This window comes from Branchiostoma belcheri, unplaced genomic scaffold (genome assembly GCF_001625305.1).
Source record: "Branchiostoma belcheri isolate BF01 breed outbred unplaced genomic scaffold, Haploidv18h27 scaffold107, whole genome shotgun sequence".
NCBI lineage: Eukaryota > Metazoa > Chordata > Leptocardii > Amphioxiformes > Branchiostomatidae > Branchiostoma > Branchiostoma belcheri.
In genome coordinates this window covers 1,183,201-1,193,447 of record NW_017802458.1, presented here as the reverse complement: position 1 = coordinate 1,193,447, position 10,247 = coordinate 1,183,201, and the positions used below count along the sequence as shown (strand labels likewise).

The 10,247-nt window shown below is 41.5% G+C and overlaps 2 protein-coding genes across 2 annotated transcripts; one reads left to right on the top strand and one right to left on the bottom strand.

The window, feature by feature from the left end:
• Nucleotides 1-821: 821 nt before the first annotated feature.
• Nucleotides 822-4,808, bottom strand: LOC109479505. The gene is made up of 4 exons (XM_019781480.1): nucleotides 4,664-4,808; nucleotides 3,400-3,632; nucleotides 2,790-3,044; nucleotides 822-911 (listed from the first exon to the last, which is right to left on the bottom strand). Exons 1-4 carry the CDS (start codon nucleotides 4,806-4,808, stop codon nucleotides 822-824), a joined length of 723 nt encoding a protein of 240 aa, XP_019637039.1.
• Nucleotides 4,809-4,952: 144 nt separating this feature from the next.
• On the top strand, nucleotides 4,953-9,463 carry LOC109479497. The gene is made up of 2 exons (XM_019781468.1): nucleotides 4,953-4,997; nucleotides 6,902-9,463. The coding sequence occupies exons 1-2, from the start codon at nucleotides 4,953-4,955 to the stop codon at nucleotides 8,666-8,668; spliced, it is 1,812 nt and encodes a 603-aa protein (XP_019637027.1). The 3' UTR covers nucleotides 8,669-9,463.
• The last annotated feature ends 784 nt before the right edge of the window (nucleotides 9,464-10,247 follow it).

The window sequence follows — 10,247 nt, the reverse complement described above, 5'->3', positions numbered from 1 at the left end:
GTTTTGTGAGAGAAATATTTACCAAAAATCTAGAGGACGGAAGGTGAATATCGTACAAACAAGAAAATTAGATACAAACTTAGTACATGATGTAACGAAGTCATGAAGTTTCCAATCTGTTTACGTGCTGATATCCATGTCGTTTGAGGGGGGGGGGGTCAAAATGTTGAGACGTTTTTCTTTACGTCCTCATAGAACACATCATAAGAGGCGGAATGACATACGTATTAAGTACATTCTATAAGTGTGGTGTGGTCTCGTGAGCCAGGTCTTATAGAACTTGCATGGCATGCCAAGAACTTGAATGTTAATTTTTTTTGGAGGATCTAACGAAAACCCAGTTACATCCGCATTGTAGACTTTGTGTGGGACATTTTGTAGCCCATCTGCTGTCAACTTGCTTTGATATAGGTTGAAGAAGTCGTCAAGAACCTCTTCATCTATGGAGTCGCCCTCTGTCAAGAGGGTCAGGCTCTTCAGAGGTATCAGAATGTAGTCATACTCCGCGAAACCAACACAGACACGTTCCATTCTGGAAACTAAAGAGACGTGGCGATAGAAAATTTTGAAAACGTTTCTGCACTTACTTTAAATCATAGAAATACACAAAATCCTGTTAAAGTAGTAATGTCTTATTAATTGATTGATAGATTGAATGTAAGTAACATGCATATAATATCCAGCTGTCAAACAAAACAGTTGCTACCCTTAATTTAGAGATAACCCTAATTAAAAAAAAATGTAATGGTCACCTTGAGTATCACATGCACATGGTTTCCGACGAAGCATTGTGCGTGATATGCCTGTCGCTTTACATTGAACTACTGGAGGACTGGATCCAGCAGTGATGCCAGAGGTCCAGCAGTGGTGTTGGACCCTGCCTTCTCCCTCATCTCTTGCGCTCCACCTTCCTACAATTTGAAGTCACTTGAATATGACATATTACTAATTTCAGCAGATAAAATAGGCTATAAAGAATTTTTTTTTTAATATGGCTTTGCATCCCAAAGAAATTCGTATTTCAATTCATGTCTACAAGATTGGCCAAGTATTTTGACAGGCTCATTCCATACAAATGGCTGTAAAAGTACAGAAAGTATTTTAATCACATCAGCAAATAGGACTAAATTTTAAGTCTTGATTATTGCTCCCTAGAATTTGAGTAGAAACGCGAAAAAAACATGTTGACGGGGACGGGGACATGGCCTTGGAGTGACCTGGTCTGGTGGCGAAACGTCCAGAAACCGTTTTTGTCACTACCTCGCCTGGCGGGAGAATGGAAGGATTACATTGTTATTGGCATCACTCCGTCTAAAATGTGGTAGTTTTTTTTTTAACCAATCGATAGCCCTTTCAAAATGTATTCTTACTGAACCAATGTCAATTGTCTCTTGGACCTCAGCTGCAGACAGGGCTGACTTTGGCAGATCCGTGCAGATCTCTCTGGCCCAAGGCTTCATCACCCCATGGTTTCAAACAGCATGTTGCTTGTAGCAGATGTTACCCTTACACCGCATTTACCAAGCAGGGGCTTCAGAATGTCTTTTCGCTGTTCGGCATCCATACCTACAGTGTCTGGTAGATAATATGCCACATTGCGTTTAGATGCCTGACGCAGTTGATGCCTCAGCCTTTAGGGAAAGTGGTCAGAATTGCGTTACAAAAGATGTTAGTTGCTTGTGTTTTTTACTTTAATGCGTGGTTATTTCTGTAATATCTAAGGAAATCGTCATCAAAATCTTAATCTTAATACAACGTTTATGTTCCCCAAACATAAATGAAAAGTATGAGACACTCCAAAATGGACATCAGAAGAATTTATTTTCCGGTTGAAGTTGTTTATCTGTGCTTACTAATCCTGTCTCCCCTACAAAAATTATCTGATACCCGTGGTCGGCTGTTACTGAAGACGTTGAAGCCACACATTTCCTTCTTCTGGTCTTCAGTACCGCAATAGTAGTTGTTAACGGTTTGTAGATTTCGTGACCAGATGGCTGCCACCAGGGCCCGCATCATGCCCTTACGTGCGCTGTGATTCACTTTCCGGCCGGCTATGCCTGCCTTTTCAGCCAGGCTGGACATGATGGTTGAAATGAATCTGGCCATATGCCCAGGTTTAATTGTGCGATGAAGCGAATCTTCATCACATGAAACCAACTATTTAAAGTGAAAATTTTATTTACAGGTGCATGGAAATGAATCTGCCCATTGAATAAATGTGACATTTGTGACATGGACTGGAGGTTCAGTGAAATTGTCTCTGGTCCTGAATCCTGCACATCTGGATAACATAATCAAGAAACATTGACATGTCCATGTACAGGAGCACCTGATGCATCAGGACAACCTACACGAATTTGTGGAGCTTAACATGTCAATATTTATGAAAGTTTATTAGAATAACCATTAGCGGTGGACCCCGCTAGTCTTTCTGGTATTCATTCATAGAGACAATACATACATGTATATACATATATAGTTGACGATCACAAAACAACATATAAATCAATAACATATTTACAATATACAATTATTTAAAAAGTAATCAATCCTGTCGAACAAGTGCTGGTGTGCTACTGATAGAAGTATTTGTGCAAACCGTTCTTAAAGATTATCAGGGATTGTGTGGATTGCATAACAATATTCCTCTTTTCATCATGATCCTTCTTGTCAGAGGTTAGGGCAGTCTGCAATGCATTTGCGCACTGCTCTTTCTGTTTAGCAGTCAACTCTTGAGTCTATCGTCGAACTGATGCCTCGATTTTATGGCCTGATAGGCTCATTATTACTCTGGTATCAAACCCTGCCTCATCTATGACTTGAATAGATGTCACTCTAACACTGTGATTTGTGCATGCCTTGCTGAGACTTGCAGCAGCACAGATCTTTTTCATCATAGCTCCTATCTTATTGCGGCCCAGAGGTTGGGGATAGTACCATGGGCGACTTCCTGAGTCAGCACTATACTTGACATTTACCCTTTGGAATAGAAAGGAGCATTTCCTAGTATTTATCTTGCTACAGTATAACTCGAACACCTTCCCCTTGACGTGGGCGTGTGCCAACAGTGTCAGTTTCATACAAAAGTGCCAACGTACTCCACACATACAACATTGTCAAGCTGGTGGTTCTCCACCCATGTTACGCGTCGTTTGTATGTAGGATCAGCATTCCGTGAATTATAATTACGGTGTACCTTTATGACTGTGGCTTACTCTGGCTGCGGTTCTATTGGGACAAAGGTACGTACTTTGTGCACATTCTTTGGTATGCAGTAGAGATTCTTGTGCCGTACAACAGTTCCGAGCTCGAGAGTGCCATTGGGCAAAGCAACAAAGTAGGATGTCGGGGATGGGCTGTGTTGGTTAGTACTGTCATTGACCAAATGTCCTGGCTGACCTTCAAGTCACGCAAGTTCTCCCTCCCTCTACGGCACAGGTAAAAGGCGATGTAGAAATACACAAGTCGCTGCAGTGCGAGCAGGTTATCCATGCTCAGAGTGCCCGTGTCAAACATTTTGACTATGTCACAAGATAGGATTGGTGGATATGGTTTTGCAGTGTCTAGCCCACTCCTGCGCAGCTTTTTTGAACATACCGACAAACATTTTTCGCTGCTTGAAACACTGGATCCTAATTAGAAGAACAAATTGAATAAAGGTTTTCACAGTTTCTTTCACGCAGTTGGCTAGTCTCGCCTATGTATGTTTCCATGCGAAGTGAATCACTGTCCTGGTTGCATGATGTCCTTGCCTCATTAGAAACCATTTCCTGGAACAAAATATTCCTCCTTCAGCGGCAGCTCGTCTATGGCGTTTTGACATCGCCACAAAATAGATGCAAATAAAAAAATTAAAAAAACAACGGAAAACAACAACAGTAGCGGGATGGCCTGAAGAGAAGAACGTGTCAAAATATTCCTTATTGGCATACAACCTCGCCCATCTCTGCCATGAAGTTAATCTTAGTGCTTTGAAGGAATTGTTGAGCATGCAGTAGCCATGTGGATTGCAGTGAACGTCTAAAGTTTGTGGGGTTGGTGGTTTGTGTGTCTTGTTTTTCCCACGATGCCCAACTGTCCACTTTTCGACAATAGAATTACCAGGTCAAAGGTCATAATATTGCATTTCACTCCTATCTTTTTTATTCCGAAGAAGAAACATCCCAGTTGCCCACCTAAGTCGTCTGGCAAAATTATTTCGAGGGATCTCGATCACCACGAGCCTCAAGCCACTAGACAAACGGCCTTGCGTCGCTCTGTGTCTTCCTTTTAGTATTGTGGTTTATGTAACTGGTCTATGTATCTGGATCTGTCTGAATAATTAAATTCCTGAAACACTATATATGGCCCTCTTAGATGCCGCCATTTTTTTCGAGAACCATTATTTGAGTAAAGGAGTTCTAATTTTTCAAATCAATCTAATACATATAGAATACAACTGTTGTTTCATATAACTGTTGTATTTCATTTATATCATGCCTGGGCCGCGACAAGGTTGATTTAATTGCCAAGGTCGGCTCTACCATTACGTGCGGATGTTTCGCATCTGTTTCCAGTGAGGATGTCACATATTTATGGTCTTCAGTAGCGCACGAGTAGTTATTAACGGATTGTAGTTTTCGTGTCCAGATGGCTGCCACCAGGGCCTGCATCATGCCCTTACGTGCGCTGTGATTCACCATCCGGCCGGCTATGCCTGCCTTCTCAGCCAGGGTGGACATGATGGTCCCGATCTTGTTCTTCCCCATCGGTGCGTTGATAAACCAAACCTTTGCTCCCGGCTTGCGCACTTTGTTGATGCCTGGCATCCCCTCCGTGCCCACCCGCGTTTCAGGTTTGGTAACCGCCAGCACCTCATCCAGATGGAGTCGACGTGGTGCTACATTGCTACTTGTGATACTAAATTGCGGGCATTGTTGGGATCTCTCTCAGTAGATCCGCATCTGATCTGCATGCTTCCTGCGCCGAAAAGGCTGCAGATGGTGCGGTTGACTAGAGTAGGTGACAGTTAAAGTACTACAGTTTCTTTTAAGATGTTGGGTAGACTCTTCTATAGATGTTTCCATGAATCATTTGTAAATAATACCGGACGTCATTCTTAAATCTTTCCGAAGGATGACCCATTTTTGTCTGAGCGTGACCTAAGTGTGACCTAAGTTTGTGCTTTTGTTTGTGTACAAGATAACTCAATCGAGAAGCAGTGGATAATTGTTAATAGAAGGTTAATGCCCCGACCCGAGGTGTATATGGTGAGATAATCCCTTGTCGGGTGCGATAACCACCGAGCAGATAAAGTTAAAAGTTGGGCCGTAAACCACACATTAGCCATAAAGCGTACTTTTTGTCTTTTATATCATACCAAACATTGGCCTTCTTGGTGTCCTCAACGTACCTCATTTATGCAGAAAATATTGACGTTGAAATATAACGGCGTAATCTAATTATCTTGTCCATATGTGACGAAATTTAATTATCTGTTCAATTAATATTTACACCCAAATAAATTAAGAAAAGGATAAAACTGGCACGTCATTGCATTAGACATCATGAAATTATTGTACCCAAGCCAGAAGTCAAGAGAAGTACGTTCTCAATAATCAGCTTATTGGTGTGCTTGTCCCCTATTGTTTTCGCCGAAAATGTTTATATTAACTTGAAGTGTTTGAGTATTGCATAATCAAAGTTCCCGGATGTATCAATTGTGGTTCAGCATGGAGGAATATGATATCGATATCGCTTCACGTACAAAAATGAGCCGCGCAAGTCGTACAAGCGCAATTATGTAAAAAGTCGGCTAGTTTACATAGTCACTGTAGCATAATCTACCGAAAATAGCACTCCCTTCTGAACTTTAGTACTACTTTGAACCCCACTTCTCTTACATATAATGCATTCTGGATATTAGAAAAAAAGACAAGCAATCATGATGGCTATTCCAACAGATGTGCAAAATTTATTATTTCAAATGTGACATGTACATTTCACTAAGAATGAACAGAAAGCCAGTTCAGTTCATCCTTATAGTGACGCCAGAAGATCAAAACAGTGCAGTCTTACAGACAAGAATCACATCAAATCTCATCAAATGTAAAAGTATTCTCTGTAAACCATTGGCAACGTATTTGTACAATTCTGCATTAGAAAATGACAGGAATAAGGGAAAACAAGCTTTTATCAATACTAGTAGCAAGTAAGCAACAATAAACTAAGTTAGTTTAACTAAGTCTGAGGGAATTTTAAGATTAAAGAATTCTAATCTTGTAACTAAGAATCTTCCCTAGAAATATTGTCTTTCCTAAGCTATCACTACCAAAAATGTTTTTCTTGTTTTTCTTATGGGAAAAAAATTCTTTGGGGTAGAATAATGAGAAAAAATTAATTTTCTTTATACCTATACTTTCTTGCACCAAGAACAATTTTCTCATTTTTTAGGAGGAGATATTTTTTCTAGAATAGGCCTCTTTAAATCTTGATTTTTGTTCAGTAAAGAAATATTTCTAGAGGAGATTCTTAGTTACAAGATTAGAATTCTTTTAATCTAAATTTTTTTTTGTAAAGACAATATTTCTAGGGAAGATTCTTAGTTACAAGATTAGAATTTTTTAATCTTAAAATTCCCTTGGACTCAGTTAAACTTTGTAATTCAATCTCCATGCAAGATGAACTTTCTTATTCAATCTCCATGTAAGATTTCTTTCTTACCTGACATCAAAGTGGTTAAGTTGTTTTTTTCTTGCGTATGTCAAAAAGTTTTTTGTTTCTATTACCTAGAAAGACTGAGAAAGGCCATTCTTGTTTTTCTTAGCAATGTTTAAAAAAAATACAAGAATTTGGTTCTGTCTTTATAGGCAAACACTGATTGGAAAAGCAGGAAATTTAAGGTATCTAAATCTATGATAAGAATAAAGCTCTGTTTCCGACGGTGTGTGAGGAAACCGTTCCGACGGTGTGTGAGGAAACTGTTCCGAAGGTACCTGTGGATGACGGGAATAACAACAGAACCACAACATTACCTCAAAACACTGAAACTAGAAATGATGACAAAATCACATCGCTTCAAAACAGCGTGGACAAACTTGAAGCAATACTCAGCACCAGAATCACAAAAGAAAACAATGCTGTGGCCATGCTGTCTGCGCGCATTACAAACATTGAAGACACCCTATTGTCTAAGACAAAGGACGCGCTCCACGACAAGACGGCAAAGGAAAGTGACGTTGAGGTGCTAAAAAGACGTGTGAGATCCCTGGAGACAGAAAACAAAAACTTGAGACAAAGAATAGCGGCCCTGGAGGAGAAAAGTGTCAAAAGTGCAGTTTCCATAGCAACACAAAGTGACACAACAGCAGCTCCACAAGCACCGAATGAAGACGAACCAGGCAACGAAACTGTTGTACTCAATATTCAGACAAACAACAGGTTCCTCCCTCTAACGGAAGAGACAATACCCCAAGAAGAGCAGACAACAAACAGTTCTGAGAGGACAACCAGCCCACACAACGTCAATAGACCACAGAGAGGCGCGCCTCCCAACCGGCGTCACCAGGCCAGCGAAAACCAGTCTCAGACAGACATAGTCATAGTGGGAGACTCGAACACAAGGGGTATAATCCCAACAATGCTGTACCCCGGTAAGAAAGTCGCAAAATACTCAGCAATGACTATCCCTCAGGCTTCTGCCCTGATCAAAAACACCGCTGACCTTGACCCAAAATGCATAGTCTTCCACGTGGGGACCAATGACATAAGACAAGAGAAGGCAGCACACGGGGTAACAGAAAACCTCAGAGAGTTAGTGACCACCACACACACTAAGTACCCTAATGCAGCTATCGTGATGTCCACGGTCCCACCCAGGAACGACAATCACTTGATGGAAGTGACACGCGATGTAAACTCCTTCATTCAGATTCTTGGCCAGGAGACCCCTTTCATTACCATTGCAAACAATGACAACCTCGGAGATGGTAAACTGATCAAACAATCCCTCTACCGACCTGATGGGTACCACCTCAACACAGGAGGACTAAAGGTCTTGGCAGCTAATTGGAAGACTGCCATCCACCCAAGTGTAGGTCTCGGGGTCTACGACAGGAGAAGACGGAATAACGCCACACCTGTTCAGCCAAGAAACGGAAGAGTACACCGTACATCCCGCGACCAACCAAGAGACGGAAGGAACAGCGGTACTCCTAACACTCGTACCGTAAGCCCAACATCGTCCTCACAAACAAGCAGAGACAACGGACGCAACACGGACGACGTGCAAACTCCAAGGAGTGACGAGGGTTACAGGGCAACTAACCGGCTCCCCCCTGATCCCCGTAATAGGGGACCTGCACTCTTCGCCCAAGGACCAGAGGCAGCTTGGCCAACACCGAGGGAAGCTGCCGACAGACGACACCCAGCCAGGAGGCCGCATCCACCGATGGGCCCAGCGCACGAGGCAGTGTGGCCAACACCGAGAGAAGCGGCCGACATGCGACACCCAGTCAGCAGACAGCACCCGCCGAGCGGCCCAACCATCCCACTACGGCCGTTCTCTCCATACGTCCCCGACTACGAACACTTCTATTCGAACTGGTATCCGGAGACCTGGGGCGTACCACGGCCGTGGTTCTCCCCGGAGTTCCCGCAGAGGTATCAAGACTGGCACGCACGTTACTAACTTGTGCTGGCTGAAGGTATGATGAATTACGTTGTAAACGATGTTTGAAATCGAGACTAGTAATAGGATAACACGTTGATAGTATGGAATAGGAATTCATGTACTAGTAATATGACAATAAGATAAGTTAGATATTAGTTAATGCAGAAATAGATCCATTTTTTTTTTTTCTAACATACCAATATTGTCGTAAAGGTAGGGACAAAGTACTACCAGTATTTACAATTCTAATCTCATGTCAGTGAACATCGGATTTTGGAACATACATGGGTTAGGGAAGAAACTTGAGGACAGTAGTGTTAGGAATAAATTAGATAGTTTAGACTTCTTCTCTCTAATTGAAACTTGGTGCACAGAAGCTTCGGAAGTTGACATCCCAAATTTTCAGCATTTCTCTTCAATAAGACCCAAACATAGAAAAGCTCGACGAAATTCTGGAGGAATATTATTCTATTTCAAAAGCAAACTGGCAAGGTTTGTCAAACGAGAACATGGCACGTCCGAATGTCCAGATTTACTATGGGTTAGAATTTCAAAAGACCTGTTTGGTTTGCCAAGAGACATATTTATCTGTAGTGTTTACATAAGCCCAGTGTACTCCGCCATACATAAAAGAACAGATGATAGTATTTTTGACATCTTAGAGCGAGATATAGTACACTTTTCCTCCAGAGGCTACGTCATCCTAGGAGGAGATTTTAACTGCAGAATAGGCGCATTGTTAGACTTTGCTAATGAAGACCACATTGACACAGAGTTTGATCTAAATGTAGATGCAATTTCTCATGTAAATATCCCACGAGACTTTGCCGATAAAAGCCATCCAAATGCCTTTGGTAAAATCCTAAGCGACCTTTGTATCCAATCTGACCTCCGCATTCTTAACGGACGGATTCTAGGTGATCTGAACGGCAAATACACGTGCTACCAACCGAAAGGCTGTAGCACAGTTGACTACGCCATCACTAACAGTTCCCTTCTCCACACGATTAATACTTTCAAAGTTCACACCCTGACCGATGTATCTGACCACTGTATGATTTCTCTGAATATCAGCGCGGACACCTGGTCAGTTAAAAACACAGCATCGCAAAAAAGTAAACTACAGCATATACCGAAACGGTTCATCTGGGGTCCAGACTCCAGAGAAAAATTCCTTAAAGCTTTAAACAGTTCACCTATCTCTAAGAAGATGGAGGGTTTTTTATCCGACAACCATGAACCCAATTTAAACATCGATAATAACGTTCAAAACATTCAAGAAATATTAGAGTCGGCTGCGAAAGCATCGCTACAAATGAAATGTACTAAAAGGACAAGTAGGCCAAAAGCGAACAAGAAATGGTTCGATAAAAGTTGCTACGTCTTCAGGAATGAACTAAAAAACTTGAGATACCTTCTAATACAAAACCCAAAAAATCCGTTTCTGAGAGGTAGCTATTTTAAAAAGAAAAAGGAGTATAATAAACTTATCCGAATGCGCAAAAGAGAACATGAAAAGAGTTGTCTAGAACAATTAGCAAATCTACAAGAAAACAACCCCACTGCGTTCTGGAACTTACTTAAAAACTAAAAAAGA

Excerpts from the sequence above, each read along its gene's own strand:
- LOC109479505 (XM_019781480.1), bottom strand. The coding sequence starts at position 4,808 with ATGCCAGGCATCAACAAAGTGCGCAAGCCGGGAGCAAAGGTTTGGTTT. Across the intron at positions 3,045-3,399 it reads AGAACTTGCGTGACTTGAAG|GGGAAGGTGTTCGAGTTATA; the intron begins GTCAGCCAGGAC and ends GCCCACGTCAAG. Across the intron at positions 912-2,789 it reads AGGCAGGGTTTGATACCAGA|GAAGGTGGAGCGCAAGAGAT; the intron begins GTAATAATGAGC and ends TTCAAATTGTAG.
- LOC109479497 (XM_019781468.1), top strand. The coding sequence starts at position 4,953 with ATGCTTCCTGCGCCGAAAAGGCTGCAGATGGTGCGGTTGACTAGA. Across the intron at positions 4,998-6,901 it reads AGATGGTGCGGTTGACTAGA|AATAAAGCTCTGTTTCCGAC; the intron begins GTAGGTGACAGT and ends ATCTATGATAAG.